A 19,613-nucleotide genomic window follows, 5' to 3' on the forward strand; every position below is an offset into this window, starting at 1 on the left:
TGCGTTATCTGCACAATGGCACATATAAACATGACTTATTTACAAAACATGTTTTATTGTAGCTCTCAACATGGTGGAACAAAGGTATAAATCAATACAAAATGTCTAGAATTTATTAGAAATAATTACAATGTTAATATCTGCATAACATTATTTTGTGTTTAAGAAAATACAATAGAGCAGAACAATGAAATCAAGTGTCTTCAACAATACAGCCTACGTAAAACAATTATTAAATTTCTAGCTGTCTTAAATAAACCACTACACTCCACTACAGCAAGTAGAAAGATAGTGAAGGCTTTAACATGAATGAAAATGTTTGCATAGGCATCCTGAAAACTGCAGTATTAATAACATTCTGTGTTTGTATTAGAATAATATAAAAAAACAACAACTTTATAGTCATTTATATAACATTGCCTGCACAAGGACAGCAGATGGTGTCACATGCAAAAACTTGACAAAACCTATAAGTTTGAATGAGAATCTGGATGTAAGCAGGAGGAATTAAGTGGAAATTTTTTCATTTCAGTTTCTGCATGAAAAGCTGAAATATTTCTCCAAAGTTTCCTGTCATGCGAGATCTGTCATGATGCTTTTTTCTTCTGAGCAAGTTCTCACCAGTAACATCAGTAAATGCTTCCTTGTGTATAGTGTTCTTTTCTACACCTTGAAGGCGATCTCCTCAAAGAATTTCAGCTGCCTCACCATCACAGCATAAGCTTGATACTTCTCATCCCCCATCTGGTCACGAAGGCACAGCTGCAGCGAGAAGAAAGGAAGCAAACTGAGATTACATAGAAAACAAAGGAAATCATATAATTTATTAAAATTAATTCAGCATTCTGAACTAAGAGGTCAATTTAACTTCTCAGTGGGGCTCATTTTTTTTTGAACAAATACTTTGTGTCTGAACTGTCACATAAACTTAAGTTCATGTTTTACTCCTTTTTAAAAGCATACTTCTCGTTTGTTGTCATCCTCCTCCTCCATGATTTCCAAGACTCTGTCTAGCAGCTTGACCCCCAGACCTTTGACCACATCTGTTCTCAGGTGTTCTATGGCTCTCCTTATCTTGGCTGGACCAGACGTGGAGCCTTTCAGAGGAACAAACTGGTTAAACACAAGAACGCACCACAACGGCTGACTGACTGATGGCAACAGAGTTTGGTCAAAATATCCAACCTATTGGTATTTCACCGAGTGACAAGTTCTCTATCTCCTCTCGAGCCTTCCCATGAAGCACCAGGGTGTCCCTGTACTTCCTGTTCAGTTTAAACTCTGGCAACGCAGTAGAACCTAATCCTCCTTTGTCCACCTCGTTCACACCGGCTCCACAATCCATTCTCAAAGTTTGGGTCATCATGTGGACTAAATCCTGCATGTCGCTGGATTCAGTCTTCCTGCAGAGAGCCCGTAAATCATGGATTATACAGCAGATTTACACAGACAATGTGAAACGGCAAATCTGTGTGAAAAGACGTTAGAGATGAAGAATTGTGAGGTGTGATAGTTTTATAGTTTTTCTACTGTCTTGTACACTCTCACCTTTCTCTGCAGTCTCCCTCTGAACGCTCTGTGGAACTTGTGGATGAGCTGCACTCATCTTCATCGGACCTTCGCTCCAACAATTTATCCTGCTACAATTAAACACACACCACTGTTGTGACAGAAACACCCATTTAAGCTGTCAATGAACTATAACTATCAGCTTACCCTCACAAGGCTCATCCAGCTTTTTTTGTTTTTTACCCATAGATATTTAAAAAGTGCAGTTTCATTTTCACAACTACATGAAATATAATTGAATGGAGTGGAGTGTCTGTACCTTACTGTTGGTCTCAGTGATAGAGTCTGAAACAGATCTTGTAACTGGGGCATTGTAGTGCTCAGCCTTGGTGGAAGTGACATCATCAGATGCCCTTCTTGCAGCATTAACACCTGGGGAAAGAATAAAAGCAACAATCGAGGGAAAAAAAATCAAATACCAGCCATTCTTTTTTTATTTTTATAGATATTTACACTTTAACAATGTAGAATATTTTTTGGTTATAGGTCCAACTAAAATGTTCTGGTTTCAGTTGGAAAAGGCAGCGAGTACCTGATTGGCCGACACTCTCTTGGGACTGCCTCAGTCTTCGTCTCTCTCTGGCAGACAGAGGACGATCCTGAAATCAAAATTGACGCACACTTTCTGTGATTGATACAATACTAATAACAATTTGTTGTTTACGAATGCAGAATGGTGATCCACCCTGGTGATGAAACAAAATTGTGTCTTAGGCAGAATGGATATTCAGAAATATACATGGTTGTGCAGTAATGTGACTGTACACAGCATGTGACTGGAAGGGTAATCTCACCTGCGGCAGACTTAAGAATCCGTCCTTATAGGAACTAGCTGATGTGGAAGTGGCAGCAACACTAGCTTTCTTGTTCTCTGCGCTCTTCCTGTTTCTCTTCCTCCCCTCCACAGCTACGCTTTCAACAGGAGGTGGAGGTAAAGGTCGAGGAGCAGCTGCCTTAGACTGAGAAAAAGAAAAGAAAAATAAGATGAATTTAATTAACCTTATTAACTGTTGATTGCTATTTTAATGTTCACATTTGTCATATGTAGCCTGCCAGTAAAATTACAAACTGGTTAGTAAAGAAGATGCTTAAACAATATTAATATCTAGTGTCCATTCACGAATGCAATCTGATCAGTCAAATTGAGAAAACAGCACTTTAGATTCACTGAAATAACCTAAAAATGTATTTTCTTGGAAATTACATTACATTTCCCATGTTGTTCCATTAGCATAAATAACAAAATATAATGCTATTGCTGAACTGCTTCGAGATTTTTCATATTTTGATTCAAACAACAATCTTTTTACTTTTTAACCCTTAAACTTTCAGTTGCCTAACATTAGCTTCTTTCTCTTAACTTTACCTTATCCTGATCTTCATGTGTCCGTCTGATGTCTCTCTCTCTGTGCTGCTGTGGGACGGGAGGCTCTGATGAGGAGTGTGGGGCAGCTCGGCATGGAGTGGTCAGACCCGGCTTGCTGATTTGCGAAGGAGATTCTTCTTGAACAGGTGTCTAAACAGACACAATTACTGTGGCTTACTGTGGCAAAAATTTTCACCCAGTACAAGAAAACATCCTCAACTCTGTGTCATTGGGTGTCAGCAGTGTTACACAGTCAGCCTATCAGCTTTATTCTGGCAAGAGTTAATAGAATTAGTACAAGAATTTAATTCTCACCTGTGTTGGAGGGAATGGTTCTAGCAGCTTTTCAGTAGATTCAAAGTTTTCCTATGAACACATGAATTAGCACACATAAACAATAGAAAACATCAGGTGAAAACATCAGAACAATCTCTGTTACTAAGAGCACTTACTTGCATGTCTGAGGTATGCTGTTGTGTTGGGGCTCCCTTGAGAAGCGTCACAGTATCATTTTTATTGTCCATATTCACTTCCAAAACCTTTCCAATGTTTTCTAAGTTGCGTTTATGTGCAGATCTCCTCTCTTTCTCCACTTCTAGCTTTGGGTTCTCCATGTCAACATCTTTAAGTAACTCCATGGTGTCATCTTTATCATCCACATCTGACATCTGTTTCTCCCCTAAGACAGAAAATGTATCCCCGGGTTTTGGCGTGGCCTGTGGTTGAATGACTATTAACCCATTGGATGCCCTCCTCTCATCTCGTCCCCTACTGCCAGCACCTGATAGGGACTTCAGAGGGGGCTGAACAGGGGAAGGAGGGGGAGAGGGATCCGGTTTCCCTCTTCCCTTGCTGTCTTTGTACACACTTTGAGTCACATGTTCATTACCTCCGCGGTGTTGTGACACAGCTGACTGGGGCCCCTGCACCTGTCTCTTTATCGGGTCTGCATCCTCTTGCGGTTGGATATCAATATTAATGTTGCTGACGGTCGCCAGGGATGTGATGCTGCTTTTGAGGGCATCAGGTGAAGAGGGTTTGGGTGGTGTAGGTGTCTGGACTGGACTGCAGTCTGCGGCACCGTTCCGGACTTTATGTTGTTGTGATTTCTCTTCCTTCTGAGGATGGAGGGGGATCAAAGAGCAGAATAAACACAAAGAAGCCACTTCAACTGTATAAACATAGAGTACTCCACTGAACTGTTTTTGACGTTTTACTACCTGGATGACCAAGACAACTCAACACACATGGAACATGGATCTTTTTATGGACTGTCATGTACTGTATGTTATCAATCTACAGATAAAGATGCAAGAACACTGTACATGTTCTGTTTAATCTGTGTCAAAATATAAGGCTCTGAAAGGTTTTTAGACAATGCTACTTGAATCCAAGTACAGCTTGCAGCTTCACTGTACTATAGTGAAGAAAATGTATCAGTGATAAGTTTGTTACCACAGAAATGATACTTTTACTGCTTACTATGACCAAGTAATTGTACTGTCACTGAGATCGCAACAAGAAATGTCATCTAAGGTCCTAATCACATTAAGTAAGCTTAAGTCTCTATCGCTGGCTATTTGCCAAGCACAGCACCCCCCCCATTAGTATCAAGTATAACCAACATTGTGCAAGTTTGGCCAGTGCCTTGACAATGGGTCTTCACAGCCCCATCCAAGAAGCAAATAAATACTTTCTACTTTATTAGTATGACATTTTATTTCAGAAACTAGCACCACTGACAGGATGATAGGGTACTATTCAAATGGAACTGTACTTGTAAAGAAAAAAACACAAGGAGAAACCATACCGTAAACTCACAGTAAATATACTATAGGTATAATTTTAAGATATAATAAAGAAAATAACAGGATACATTTCATTAGGTGACTACACATAAATTCAATACTGAAAGATGGAGAAACATTATGAGTTAATATCTAAACATATTATAATAGTGATATTTAACATTTACCACCCTCAAACTAGAGACTTTAGAACTAACTCTCACCCGTTTCACCCTGGCGAGAGGTTCAGGTCGTGGACTTGGAGACAGCCTCTCAGGTTTTGGCTGAGGTGACGCCACAGATGATGAACTGTTGGCTCTAGAATCACCGCTGCCACCCACAGCTTTCTTTCTTGACTTGGCAGTTTTTCTGACCAACGAAAACAAACACAAACCTCTTAGAAAAGATTAATGATTCTATTTAATGCTAGCACCTCACTGTGGCAGAGGAGTGACAAAAGAGAAGGATATAAATTAAAATCTTACCGTGGAAAGCTATTACAGTTGAAATATACAGAGAAAGTAAATTATATGAAAAGACTAAGTTAAAAAGCCAGTGCCACCTACTCTTTGGTGGCCTCAAGGAACATCGCAATTTGTCGTTTGATGTAGGGCTGCCGCAGGATAAGTTTCACGTCCGGCCTGTCCTCAGGTCTCTTACACAGCATGCTCTTAATCAGATCTCCCAGCTGGGGGTCATACCTACTGGGCATCTGCGGCAGCTGATGAGAAAACCGGAAGAAAATGTTGTGAATCATTGTGAAACTACTTTTCTATAATATTTCTAGATAATCAGGGTTCAGAAAAACAACATGCTGTCTTAAAAGAATCAATTATTAAAATCCTGATTAAGATGGCTCACATCACCCATCATTTCCACATCTATTACTTGGGACAGGAATGAGACTATTTTCAACCTCAGTCTGTGCTTGGAGCTCAAAAATATCCCTGAACTCTCTCACAAAATGACCAACTAATATCAAACTCAGAAGACTAACTGAATTATACATGTGTTTCCTGGAAAAGTTGCCAAATAAATCACACATATGTAAAAATATTAAACCCACCTTTCCTTCCACAATGCGATAGACCAGTGAGTTCATATCCTTGGCATTGAAGGCGTGCTTAAGTGTGGACATTTCATACACGCAGCAACCCAAGGCCCATACATCTGACTAGAAAAAAAAAAGAATACATCCAATGTAAAGCAGTTCCCGACCAGAAATAAACTTCACGTAATAAGAGCAGATATCCCAAATACCTTGTGGTTATAAGGTTTATTAGAGAAGAGCTCTGGACTCATGTAGTAAGGTGTCCCTATAAGTGTGCTGGCCATATCATTCTGGTTCTCCAGTACTCGTGCAATGCCAAGGTCCCCAACTTTGATGATGTTGGTCTTTGTCAGGAAGATATTCTGCGTTTTAAGGTCCCGGTGAAGAATGTTTCTCTCATGCAGATACTGAAAACCAACATCACAACAACGCAGTGACTTCAGACTTGCTGTATTCAAGAAAAGAATTACTGTATGTTTGACTTCTCATCTCAGCAACATACCTGGAGCGCCATGGCAATCTGGACAAACCACTCCACCACCTGCCTCTCAGGTAAGAGTTCCCCCTTTTGTTGTTTGAGTCTGTGATAGAGGTCACCGCCTTCACAGAAACCCATCACAATGTACAGCTGGCAGTCATCTCCTTCCCAAGACTCCCTGTATGTCACAATGTTGGGATGTCGCAGTTGGGACAGAAGCTGCGCCTCCTGCTCCGCAGCTCGCCGTTCCCGCTTAGAGGAGGTGGTTAAATTTAGCTTCTTTATTACATACTGGAAAAAAAAGAAAAGAACCAAGTACAGTATTTGTTACTACAAACAAATTCAGAACCCCAAAAACTCAATCAAATGTCTAAGGAGAAAGATGGAGAAGCTGAAGTTCAGTTGGCAACTAACTGGACTGTTCGAGTTAACTTAAGCATTTAACTTCATCAAAAGTTAACACTGGTTGATCATTGCCAGTCAATGTTGGTGACCCCAACATGAATAGGCATAAATTAGACCACTAACAGCTGTTATAGGAAGAATATTTTTCTTGTTTTATGGTTGAGTTTCAAACTACATCATTTTCTCTTCAGGAGGGAAATGACAGTGGAGGATACTAAAATTGGCATTATGATGATCAGCATTATAAGTTATGGAGCTACATTGATAATACAACATGACCAATATATCAGTCAGCCGACATTATCGGCCAATATCGATATCGGAGTATGTGTTGTCCAATATGCACCAATATTTAGTTTTTTTTAATTTTTTAATTATATAGGCAGCATTTTATGTATATTTGATCATTTTTCTGAATTAAAGTTTAATATATGTATATATGTTTTTTTGTTCTATTTTTTAATTTATCGTTGTTTATAATTATTAAATTCCCAGTGACGTTTACTGTTACAGTGCACTGAGTTTATTGTTAAACTGTAAAATATCATGCCTCCATTACATATCTGTCACAAGTGTTTGATAACCACATTTGAGGGATCACTGCAAGAAATGTGTGTTTATATATGTATGTATATTTGTATGTATATATATTCATATATTCATTATAATCTGTCCCAAAAATCCAGCATCGGTCGGGCCCTGATTGATAATGTCTGGTAGAATTGTTTATTAAAATACTTCCCCATCCTCTGTCAAACCCTTCAAGGACTCTTTATGGACTACTGTCGACAGAATAACTTTTTGTGTTGTCAATTGAAGTGTCATTGCCCTGTAATTAATAACAACAACAAACATTAAATAAAACCAGTGTTACGTTAGACACCCACGTACTGAATGCGTTAACGTAATTTAGTTCACTCCATAAATCTCAACTATAATGTAGAAGAGCGTTTTAGCCGACTTTAGCTAACTTTACGCTAACTGTTACCTTAGGGGGGGTCTTTGCAGGGGTCCAGTTTCAACCATTAACATTTATTATTAAAAAATGCTTATTTTAACAGTTGATGACTGTAAACTCCATACATGCTATTCGGTTCTCACCTGTTTTCGGTCGCTTTTGTGTTTCACCAAGTTCACCTCCCCATAGCTCCCTTTCCCAACGACCCTGATGAAAATATAATTATTCATCACTCTTCAAGACTCTTCATAACGTTACACGACATCCGCAGCGAGTTTAACGGCGTTATTTCGACCCATAACTGCAGCTTGGGAAGACGACGTAAACAACATATGAAATCTGTTGGGAAAACTTCGTGCCAGATCAGTACCAGCGGAGCGACGGGATTTTTTGAAAGCGCAGGAAATCAGCAGCAGTGGATAGTTTTTCGTCACTAGGCAACTGGCAGCGCTCAGCCGACGACGGTGGCTGAGAGGGTCCAGCTGGACCCAAAACACGGCTCCGTTTACTGCTCAGTGCCATCTAGCGTCTGGAGACACACATTAATTCATCATCATCATTCATTCATCAACTTTCTGGGAAGACTGGCAACTAAAGTGTCCACAATCCAGTAGATGTTGTATTATTATTGGCGTGTCACTTTCTGACAGCAACTGAATTCCTTAGAAACGTTTTTACCTTCTTCATTCACCAGTGTAGAAGATTAAAAGCTTTGTCTGTGTTTTTGAGAGACCTGAGAAGAATTCTCCCTTCTCCTTATTCCCGAGAAGCAGTATAGGCTATATATTTAAAGAAAACAATATACTATATTTATGGCATGAATTCAATATCACTAAATCCAATATCACAAATTACTAATAACATCTAGCAAAGTTATATTAGTTATACATGTTTTCTTTCTGCTATGTCAGCAATGCCTGACATAAAAAGGCCTCAAGAAAAAGTGCATGGGAATTTCAAGAAAAAAAAAAACAAGGGGGAATCACATGACCGTCGCGGGGGCTGTAGGATGCGTCCTTTGCAGCTCCGCAGCGTCCCCCCAAATTTTCACTTTATTTGCATACCTTAAGCTGTTCTTTTTTTGTTTTTTCGGTTTCGCTGTGTTTATTTCACTTTTTTCACAACGAAATGGCGACGAGTTCAAGAAAGACAGCCGGCAAACGGCCGGTTACAGCACCGTCATCCGACAACGAGGAACTAGCTAACATTGTTAAGCTAGCGGTTGCAGAAGCTATGAATGAGGCTATCCCTACACTCGCACAAGATGTGGTGGCGCAGCTGACAAGCAAGACACAGGAGTTGGTGGATGCTCAAGTCGCTGTACTTCGGGGAGAGATGGTGGCCATGCGCACGGGCATTTCGGAGTGTATAGATTGTTTGGGGAAAGACGGGAACCGTTTGGCAGAGGTGGACAGCCAGCTTTCAGCATCTGTTAAAAAGTTAACTGCACAGCATGACCGACTGGAGGAGAAAATTGCGGACATGGAGGACAGGTCTCGCAGAGACAACATACGTGTGTCCCTGAAACTGAACTCAATCCCACATCTAAACAGTACACTTTTTATTCAGCAAGACATCGAAATTACTCCAGAATAGATTATATACTGGCTTTACCCGTTTGTTGCAGCACACTTCAGGATACGCCTACCAGAGCGCCGCAGTGGCGGTTCAATACTTCTCTCCTGAAGAATGAAGACTTCTTGTACTTTCTTAGAGAGAATTTAAATATCTTTATAAATATAAATCTAGGTTCTGTAGATGACCCCAGATTTGTGTGGGATGCGATTAAGGACTGCATCAGACTCCTCCATCACTTATTCCTCTCATCTAAACAAAAACAGTATTAAGAAAATAACTGAGCTGGAGACTACTCTCACCTAACTAGAGGCCCAACAACAGGTCTCATACTCTGAGGCGCTACAACGAAGAATAACCATAACGAGAACTGAGTTGAATTCTCTGTTAAGATGCAGGGCAGAGTTTTTGATGCATAGGACAAGAAGGACATACTACTTTAATGGGGCCAGGCCTAGCCACCGTCTATCTTTGAGATTGAAAAATAATGAGAAATACTCAAATATTGCGGCCATAAAAACTCCTACTGGTACTTTGAGCAACCTCCGTGACATTAATACTGAATTCAAGACCTTTTATTCCACTCTGTATGCGTCTGAAATCCCACTTGACCCTGGTAAATGTACCCGTTTCTTTCAGGGGTTAGATCTGCCCTCCCTATCAAACGATGAAGCCGAGTTGCTCAATGCCCCTATATCCTTAGAAGAGTTAAGGATGGCTCTTGTCAGTATGAAGAAGGGTAAGTTACCAGGATGGGATGGAATTCCGCCAGAGTTATACCTCGCCTTCTGGGATGTATTGGGAAAACCGCTGCTGGAAATGATTAATGCAGCAATTGATAAGGGTGCATTCAATGTATGCGTCAACATGGCCATAATCTCTGTACTTCCAAAACCAAATAAAGACCTGTCTCAATGCGGTAATTATAGACCCCTTTCTCTTATGAATAGTGATGTTAAATTATATGCCAAAGTGCTCGCAACCCGACTAGAAGTAAATCTCACAAAATGAATTCATAATGATCAGATTGGCTTTATTAAGACTCGTCAAGCATCAGACCACATGCGTCACCTATTGCACATTATCCATTCAGCTAGCAGTATTGATTCTCCGTGCTCGGTTCTATCACTGGATGCTGAAAAAGCCTTCGATTGGTCGGAATGGGCATATCTTTGGACCACCTTGGATAAATTTAATTTGGGTAAACAATTTATTAACATGATAAAAGTTTTATATGCCAGTCCCTCAGCAATGGTCTGCACGGGCAATATCTGCTCCGCCCAATTCCAAATATGTAGAGGTACCCGCCAAGGTTGCCCTCTCTCACCACTCCTATTCGCACTCTCCCTTGAACCTCTAGCTCAAAAAGTCAGACAACATCCCCTGGTCCATCCTATCACGTTTTGTAATACAGATCATCGAATTTCATTATATGCTGACGATATCCTTCTTTATATAGGTAACTCTGGCTCCTCAATAGCACACCTGCTGACTACTTTTGTTTCATTTAGCTCAATATCTGGATATAAAATTAACTGGACGAAATCATCATTAATGCACTTAAACTCAGTTTTATCCCAAGTTCCCCTGCCTTCACACCTACCGGTCGTTAAGACTTTCAAATATCTTGGTGTTGATATTTTTCCCTTCATGCCTTCAATTGCTATAAGAAGGTATAGGTAATCGGATAGAGACAGACTTTGAACGTTGGTCAAAACTGCTACTCTCTTTTCAAGCCCATATATCAACAGTTAAAATGGATGTACTTCCCCGTGTGAATTTTTACTCATCAATGATTCCCCTTGCCCCCCTGTAGGATACTGGGAGAAACTTCATTCGTTAATCTCAAAATTCATATGGAAAGGGAAAAGACCACATTTGAAACTTGCAACTTTGCAGCGTGATAAACCACAGGGAGGGCTAGCCCTACCAAATTTTAAGGTGTGCCTTTGGTCCTATGTGCTACATCCCCTGTCAATTTGGTTTGATTCTAATGCCTCTGTCTTTTGGAGACCAATAGAAGAAAATCTCTCACTGCCTCATAGATTGCAAGATCTGGTTTATTCTTATATACCATTGAAAAAAGCCAAATTGCATCTAGGCCATCTAATTACATACCTTCTCACAACTTTCCATACAGTAATGAAATATATGCGTGCAGATCTCAAATGGTATAACCACTCACTGATTTTTAACAACTTTCTACTCTTGACCGGCAGTTTACCTTTCTCACTTGATGAAGATCACTGAATCTCCTAATTGTGATTTTTGCCCTCTCAATGTCCAGGGAACATATAGACATGTATATTGGGACTGTCCTAATGTTGTTAAATTTTGGAAACAAATATCTTTAATCTTAAGTGAAATGCTTAAAACTAAGATCCCATTATCACCAAAAGTGCTTCTGCTTAAAGACGACTCTTCTCTGAATCTGTCTTTGCAACAGAGACGCCTTCTATGGGCTGGCCTCACTGCAGCCAAGAAAATGTTAGCTTTGAGGTGGCAACCACCACATGATTTACCTCGGCAACAGTGGGCCAACTCGCTTCTTGGGTAAAAGGGTGGGGGAGAGTTTGGTTATTACGACTGTTAATTGTTTATGATGACACAATTTTAACCTTTTCCATAGTAGATCTCACAAAGTTTAAGATTTGTGCATATGTGACATTATGGGGGGAGTGGAAGAGAGGAGAAAACATGTAAAATGTATAATGTTCACACTTGTGTGATATACTGATATACAATAGAAAATTGATCGAAAAAAGAAAAAAAACAAGGGACACTATAGACTAAACACTGAATGTCACAGACACACTGGTGTATAAATTTTTTTAATGGTAATGGTACATGCTAATATTTTAGCGTTTTAATGCAAATGATGTAGGCTACTTATAGTCAAAGTTCTTAACTGGTCACATACACAAAGCATACAATACAATGTGCAGTGAAATGCACTAATAAAGATGAAAAAGAGATAAAAGATGAAAATATATAAATATATATACTGTTCATACATATATATAAAATATATATAACATACACATATATAATACAATATACAAATAAATATATAAACAAATATTGATACTGATATTGAAAAGAGACAATTAATAGTAATATGAAGGTGCAAAGAGATGTAAACAATGTAAACAAGTGTTAATGGTAAGTGAATAGGTGAAAAGATGTAAAACAGTTCAGCGATCAGCAGCATGATTATCTCATGTTTAGAGTTTAAAATGCAGTAACAGACTCATTTAATGCATTTACCTTGCCTTCACCTGAATTGATGCGTTATATATATGGCTGTGTCTGTTACTACAATAAATTTAATTTCATGCAGGTCCTTGCTGTACACCTGCCATGTCTGAATACTACATTAAGGATGGGATGAGCCTGACCGTCACTGGTTGGGGGTGATGTAATCCACTAGGTGGAGTACTACACCACCACAAGCTGACACTGCACAAAGTCAGTGTAACCTATTATAAAGATGCGCACCGGGCGTCATGTAATTTAAACGGAGAAGTCGATTGTATGGCCTTTATCTTATAAGCTTCATTTGAGGCAACGTCACGAATGAATGAATGAAATTGGTTTGATTTTATTTTTGCTCTTATTCTGTCATAAAACAATGTACACACAGCTCATTTCTTATAAAGTAGACAGCACAAAAAGCCATGAATAATCAAGACAAAAACACATACAGTAAATTACCAATGGACTATACATATACCACATCCACATATAGTGAATGAAAGAATAAGCCTGAAATTGTTACCTAAATAAGTATCTGCTGCTGTGATGTATGAAGTAGTTAAGAAGACCCACTCATGATCGAATAAAGTTTGACCACTTTGATCAAACTAACATTTACAAGTTTCTACAAATTTCTGTGTAGATGTACCTTTGCAACGGATCTCTGCAACTTCTTTCAATAAGAAATCTTGACAGCCTGAAAAAGTGATGTAGTCCAGAGTTTGGTAGGCAGTTACAGCAGCATTACAATGTCATTACACGCTACCATCTCAACAAATGTCACACCTGTATGATAATCATCCTCACCACGGTTATATTACGACGACTCCGTCAAAAAGACATCACCCACATCAATTCACCTTTAAAACATTTCATCTTAAGTGCGCCGCAGAAGTCACGGGTGGCGGAGAGAGGCAGCCAATAGAGCGGCAGAGCTGTTTACCTGTGCGGTGCAGCTCGGCCTGTGATTGGTCCGTTGGCCGCGCAGCCCTGGGGTGACGTCAGGAGCAGCGCTGCTGGTGAGGCTGCCAAGTAGAGATTCAGTGAGAGCGCTCCGAGTTGGAGAGACACACGGACACTGGACAGACACGGCCGCTGGACCTTTCGGCGCAGTTAAATTGCAGGTAGGAACCACTGCTGCGATACTGTCATGACTTAAACTTTATTTATGACTCTCCTTCAAAGACCAGATAGATGATGCCGCCTGGTTTCCTGCCAGGTTTGGGTTTTTTTTTTTTTTTTTTTTACAGCTCTTTTCCAAGCAACTTCCATTTCTTCTCCGTGTTATGACGACTTTTTGTTTAGCTTAAAGGAACATTATTATTATAACTCTTGGAGGAAGATTGAATTACTTTGACAGGGACGCCTGCTGAAGTTAACAGCAGCTGTCAGACGGGTTATGCAGATGTAGACGCACCTCCATGTAACTGAAGCTGCAATTTCGCAGATCAGATACTGACACGGAATATGCTGGAGAGATGGTTGTTTTCCTCTTCTTTATGAGAGCTCATTCAAGCGATGCTCTTAAGCCCTTTAAAGCAGAAATTGTGTAATAGTTTTCTCAGTAAACATGACTTGATGTGTAATCTGCCACTGCTTTCCTTCCTATGAGTATTTTTAGTTTTTACTCTCTGTTTCTCCCTTTCTTATCTCTCAACTTCCACATACACATTCAAGCACCTTCCTTACATCTTCTCTCTTTGGGATATTGCAAGCAGAGGTCCTCTTATCAATTAATAAGATGACTTTGAAAGGAGATTTGTTGTGCGTCATTGACACCAGTGGCCCAGCAGACCAATCAGACTGTTGACAGTAAATCTCTCTGTGCCTGCCAGTCTGCCAATGGGTGCATATTTGATGGAGAGGGAAGCATGCAGTTTTGCAGGTAGACACCATGGTAAGCAGTTGTTCTCTGCTGAGAGACAGCGGAGTAGATTAGCACTGCTGCTGTCTGTGTTCATGCTTTTAAACAGGTTGCACTTCTCGCCTCAAAAGCAGTGATTGAGACACCCAGGTGGCATGCAGGAAAAAGCACTCGTCCACTCCTGCAGAGACCTGGGATCTTGTGAATGTGAACCATGTTTTGTTGCGATAGCTCTGCCTTCTTTGAGACTTTCACCCTGGTTGATGGGAATCATATCTAATTCCTGAGATCCCCCAAATTTATAGAGACAATACAGCCATTGAGATGAACAATAGCAAAATGCAGAGAATTAGAAACATGATTTCAGACTGATCAGGAGGGTCCTGCCTTCTGCAGCTCCAAAAGCATTAAAAGTACCCTGAAAAAAATCACTCAAATCCTTTCAAAAACAATTTGACTTCCAGTGAAGTGAGTCTGCTTCAACAGGAATGCAGTCCTTAGACATGTGTTGAGTCTTTATTCATAACTTGGCAGCAGAATCCCTCACAGCTTGGAGCTGTGCCATAGATTGTCTGCTGAGATATTAAATAATAAGAACGCTGAGCCAAAATCAATATTTGTAAATGTTTGAAGACCAAAGAGAATCAGGTTGTAAGTGTGTTAGACACAAGCTACACAGCTTAGAGGGAAACAAGTGGATTTGTCTAGAGATTTGTTCAAGAGCTCAGTTTGGTTAAATTAAATCTTTAGACATCTGTTTAATTTTTACATCATTGTATGTTTGATTCTGTGCGCGCGTGTGTGAGTGTATTAATGCAAGTGTTCATGCTAAAGAACCGTAAATACATTTGATTTGTGACGTTTAACTGTGGTCGTGTGTATGTATGTGTGTGTGTTTCTTCTGTCCACTGCTCATCACAGGAATGGGAAACCAGTGAGTACAGCAACTCTCTCTGTGTATACCTTAAACAAGGGTGAATGTTGCATGTCACATAGTACTTAGGGAATGTGGTTATGGTACTGTGCATCTCCCAAGCCTCTTCAGTCCTGTTGCTTCTTGGGTTTTGAGCAGCACAACTTCACCTACTGACCAACAGTCATGTCATCAGTGGACATGAAGGGGCTGTTTGTGGCCCTCTACATGCTCATACAATACCTGCATGTTGTCTCTCCTCTTCTCTCCCACATTTTTAAAACTTGCCCCTATCTGCCCCTGCGTGTCTTAAACTTGAACCTTATTCTGTTGTTTATAGCATTTGTCTGATTGAAAAACAGCCCCCCCTCCCCTTACTCATCTTTGACAATGTACTTATCCCTAAAGCCCCAATGACTATCCAGTGTTGTTTGAAATGTGATATGAAGTGGCCTAATGTATGAAACACATCCATATGTTTGCGCCACCGATGTGAAATCCAAGTGTTATGAAGGAGATGAAGACAATGGGGTAGAAGTGCTGCTGGGTCTTTGTGGTGGTCACATACAGGTGCTCTTTGGATACTTCAGGTGTACTGCGCTTATTCAATCTTGTGAAGGGCTCATTGCATGGGTGGGTGATATGGTCTCAATCAAAAATGTAAACACCAAGTCTCCTTCAAAATGATTCATGGCACATTGTAGGGTTTGTGCAAAATTAAAATGCCTTTATTTCACACAGCAATATGTATTTAAAATGAAAAATGTGTTGCGACCTACACAGGTCTTCATCAGGGTTATGTTACGAAGGAGATTTTGGTGCATGTTGGTACTTGCCAGGTACAGCTATCTGTAGATTTCCCAAATAAACACAACCAGCGTCAAGCAAGGGTTGATGCATTCATAGATTTGAAATGACTTTGATGTTTAAACGACTTTGATGTTCAGTATCGCCCATTCTCAGTGCATGAATTAACATCAATCTCCATGAATCTCCATGTGAGCAAGGCGATACGCTACAAACAAGCAGTATGTCAGAGGTTTCACCAGCTTCAGTTTCCTCAAAACGGTCTTGTGCTGTTGCAGGTGTTTTCACACTAAAGATCACTAATTAAACAGAGCAGTGATGTCCTTTGCTATCCTTTTAAATATCTATCGATCAGTTTGTCCATAAACTTAAGTAATGAAAAATCTGAGTTTATCAGAGCCAGAAGTAGTGTTTTATGGGGTGTGTTGGTGGCTTAGTGGTTTTGAAGGATACCATAGCCTGAAATTGTAACTTCCCCAGTTTGATTCTAGCCGTGAACGTTTGTTGATGTAATTTCCTCTCTTTCTCTGTATTTCCTCTCTCTCTACAGCCAACTATAAACAAAGGCTAGAATGCCAAACATTGCTTATTTTTATGACCAGCATATTAATTACATAAATATGAAATTGAGCAAATATTCACATCATAGACGCTGTAAACAGCAAATGATTGGCATTTTACTTGATAAATTATTATTAAATTCTTAAAAGTTCAATCAAATCAATCACTTTATAAATGTCTAAAGAAATTCCAACATGCCAGAACATACAAAAGTCACCCTATCATTCACAAAGCTCATTGTATTCTTTTGTATTTCTTATAAAGAGATAGATCATTTTTATTGGAAACACTGTTTAAACGAAAAGCCTGGTAATGGATCCTCAATTTCTAGAGAAAGAGAATGGTGTCCAGTTGAAGATGTACTAGAAATAGAGTTTCAGTCTACTATGTATTGTTTGTTTTTTACCGTACTGTCTCCAGGAGCTAAGACTCTAATGCAGGCAAAACCTTTTCACACATATGACTGGACTTCCTCTTACTGCTTCCTCTAAGCGCATTACTTTGCATGCTACTTTTTCAGCTGCCTTATTTAGAGATACTTCCTTTTACTTCAATTGCTTTAAATGGTCATGCAAAGCGCAGTGGAGGAAATTGGTACTGTAGATTGACTGATATATTTAAATGTTTAACTGTAAGCTTTGTTCATAGTGATTTGGTTACGTTTGGTTATGTACAGTAAGCTTTCATCGCATGCACACACACAGAAAATTATACCTCTTAATAGTCTGTGAAGTAATATGACATTTAAAATCAGACAATACCTCCTCTATGCTCATGTGGAAGATAATTAATGACTTCTGCTGTATTATGTACCAGAACAGGCCATGCCATTTCACATTATTTCTTGTTTGTGGTGTGTTTGCTCCTTCTAACCCATATCCAATAATCACACACCAGATTCTTTTGTGCTTTTTTTGTTTTTTAAAACTAAACATAGCATACTGCATCCAGCCACCAAAGTGACCAGAACGATTTCCACCTTAGCCGCCACCTGCTATTAAACACTAAAGCAATTTGGACTCTCAGATACCATAGCAGCTCCTTTGGGTTTCCATGACGACACGTATGAAGCTGACTTCTGACATTAGTGAAGGCAGCGAGAGGGCCACCACGTGTGTGAAAGAGAATCTATGAATCTATTCTATTGCGTGCATGTGTGCAATGCAGCCAGAAGAGGCCACGTCCTATTAACATTTATTCTGAGATAACAGCAGTGTTAAGCCTGCCCCTGTCTATCGCTTAATGCCACTCATACACACACACACACACACACAATTCAGCATTTAAACGAGCTGACTCTGACCTAATTAGGAGATGATTAACTGCTCTCTTCTATAGTCTTCCAACAAAATAGCACTTGCACAATCCAGAACAATATGTTACATCATCTTACATAGACAGGCTGTGAAGTTGCCAGGCAGGCAGCAGGAACAGAGGAGGAGTGAGGCATGCTGATATGAACAGGGCTATTTTAGTCTGCGAGGTCTTGAGTTATAGGCACTTTCTGGGTTTCGATGATGATAGCTGTGACAGCAGGGTTCTCTGTGATCACTCCCACTCTTCAGAGTACGGCGAGGACAAACATCTGAATGTTAACTTCTCAAGAGAAATATGAAGAAGTGATGCAAGAGTGAGAATGGGGAATAAACAAAGAATTAACATTGGTTGTGTTGTTTTTGAATTCTAAAGATAGGGTACTTGATACCTTAAAAAACACCCCATGAAAAGGTGAACTACTGTATACTCATATATTATAGGAACAATGTGGTTGCTAGAGGTGATTACTAGTTTACTTATTGATCTAGTAGATATTGGCAGTGACTTTTAGCCCTCTGTGTCATGAATTCCACTCTTGCTGATCGTAAAGATACTTGCCTGCAGTCCATAACTTTTTACAACATGTCTGAATAAAGAAAAGAAGTCATTTAGGCTGCTATGTTGAATTTCCAACATAACCACAGCATTGCAGCGACCGCTTTAACTGATCCTGAAACACAGCCACCCAAAATAACCCATGTACAGTAGAGAAGTTACAGGAACAGCAATGACCCAGTAATTTCCTGTGACCCGTGATTCAGCCAGATGGATGAAATGCAGCTTAAGCCTGTGTTCAGTATCTTGTGACATACGATATGGCTTGTGTGTGAACATGGTGAGAAAGGAAGCAGGATTTGCCGCATTCTTCAGCCACCTGAGACGCATCTAATTGTCTATGTAACAAACCGAATTTTGCAGCAGGGTTTGTTTTAACACAGGAACTGTTGGTTACGACAGTTCCTTGTCTGTGAATCACGTGAAATAGAAGTTCTCATTTTGAGTGTATGATAGTACATCTTTTCATTATTTTGGTATCATAAAATTTGACACATTATTTAATCAGTTACTTCACTCCATTATGTGGCTTGTAGCTGTGGCTTGTATCCACAGGGCTAATGCAGACCTCAACTGCCAAGCCCAAAGTGAAAATATTCACAACACAACAACATGATCATGCCCATTTAGCAGTTATTACAGTGTAAAGTACCTTGAATTGCCTCTGAGTTTGAAAGGTACTCTTTACGGATAAGCCTGCCTTGTTTTACAATGTAGGGTATGTCAGATGTTTTTATGACTTCAGTATTCCCCTGTAAGAAATTCATTGATGTCAGTGATCCAAGTTATAAAAATCTAAATGATTTTATCTACTGACATTAATACACTTAATTATTCACTGCAGGTGGGGGATGGGGACAGTCAAACTGTTAACAGTATTAATGAGCGTTTCCTCCTCATCCTCTTTTTTTTTCCTCACTAGTATTGTCTCTGACCGTAACAACAAGAAGATGCCACTGGGTGACGAGTCCCATGCCTGGAAAAAGAAGACCTCAGATGTGAAGGAGAAGTATGACTTCAAAGAGATCCTGGGAACGTAAGTGTGTCAGTGCCAGAGGCAAACCCTTGTGTTTCAGCTTTGCATGATAGCTTTTCCACACTGTGGTTTCATGGTTTAAATAAAGGTGTGTTATTTAAAAATTTGCATTTGTT

General features: G+C 39.7%; 2 protein-coding genes across 5 annotated transcripts in view; one reads left to right on the forward strand and one right to left on the reverse strand.

Annotated features, from left to right (window-relative positions):
• Positions 1-35: 35 nt before the first annotated feature.
• Positions 36-8,089, reverse strand: nek4 (NIMA-related kinase 4). Of its 2 annotated transcripts, none has more exons than XM_042405189.1 (16): positions 7,758-8,089; positions 6,276-6,542; positions 5,983-6,180; positions 5,789-5,896; positions 5,289-5,443; positions 4,947-5,091; positions 3,388-4,053; positions 3,251-3,301; positions 2,936-3,085; positions 2,364-2,528; positions 2,102-2,168; positions 1,829-1,941; positions 1,549-1,637; positions 1,186-1,403; positions 964-1,097; positions 36-762 (listed from the first exon to the last, which is right to left on the reverse strand). In XM_042405189.1, exons 1-16 carry the CDS (start codon positions 7,842-7,844, stop codon positions 664-666), a joined length of 2,712 nt encoding a protein of 903 aa, XP_042261123.1. In that variant the 5' UTR covers positions 7,845-8,089; the 3' UTR covers positions 36-663. The 2 variants fall into 2 exon arrangements, with proteins under 2 accessions (XP_042261123.1, XP_042261116.1); XM_042405182.1 differs by having other exon boundaries at positions 1,549-1,640; positions 7,758-8,085.
• Positions 8,090-12,230: 4,141 nt separating this feature from the next.
• Positions 12,231-19,613, forward strand: part of camk1b (calcium/calmodulin-dependent protein kinase Ib) — a 35,679-nt gene continuing 28,296 nt past the window's right edge. For 2 of the 3 annotated variants that reach the window (XR_006095547.1, XM_042407127.1), the window contains exons 1-2: positions 12,231-13,568; positions 19,384-19,497. Coding sequence is in view for 2 of the 3 variants with exons in the window: in XM_042407127.1 (XP_042263061.1) it covers positions 19,412-19,497 (86 nt within the window). In the remaining variant the exon portion in view is untranslated. Of the gene's footprint in view, positions 13,569-19,383; positions 19,498-19,613 lie in introns of those variants that run through there. The other variant, XM_042407128.1, reaches the window with a different exon arrangement.

This window comes from Thunnus maccoyii, chromosome 3, assembly GCF_910596095.1.
Source record: "Thunnus maccoyii chromosome 3, fThuMac1.1, whole genome shotgun sequence".
Lineage (NCBI taxonomy): Eukaryota > Metazoa > Chordata > Actinopteri > Scombriformes > Scombridae > Thunnus > Thunnus maccoyii.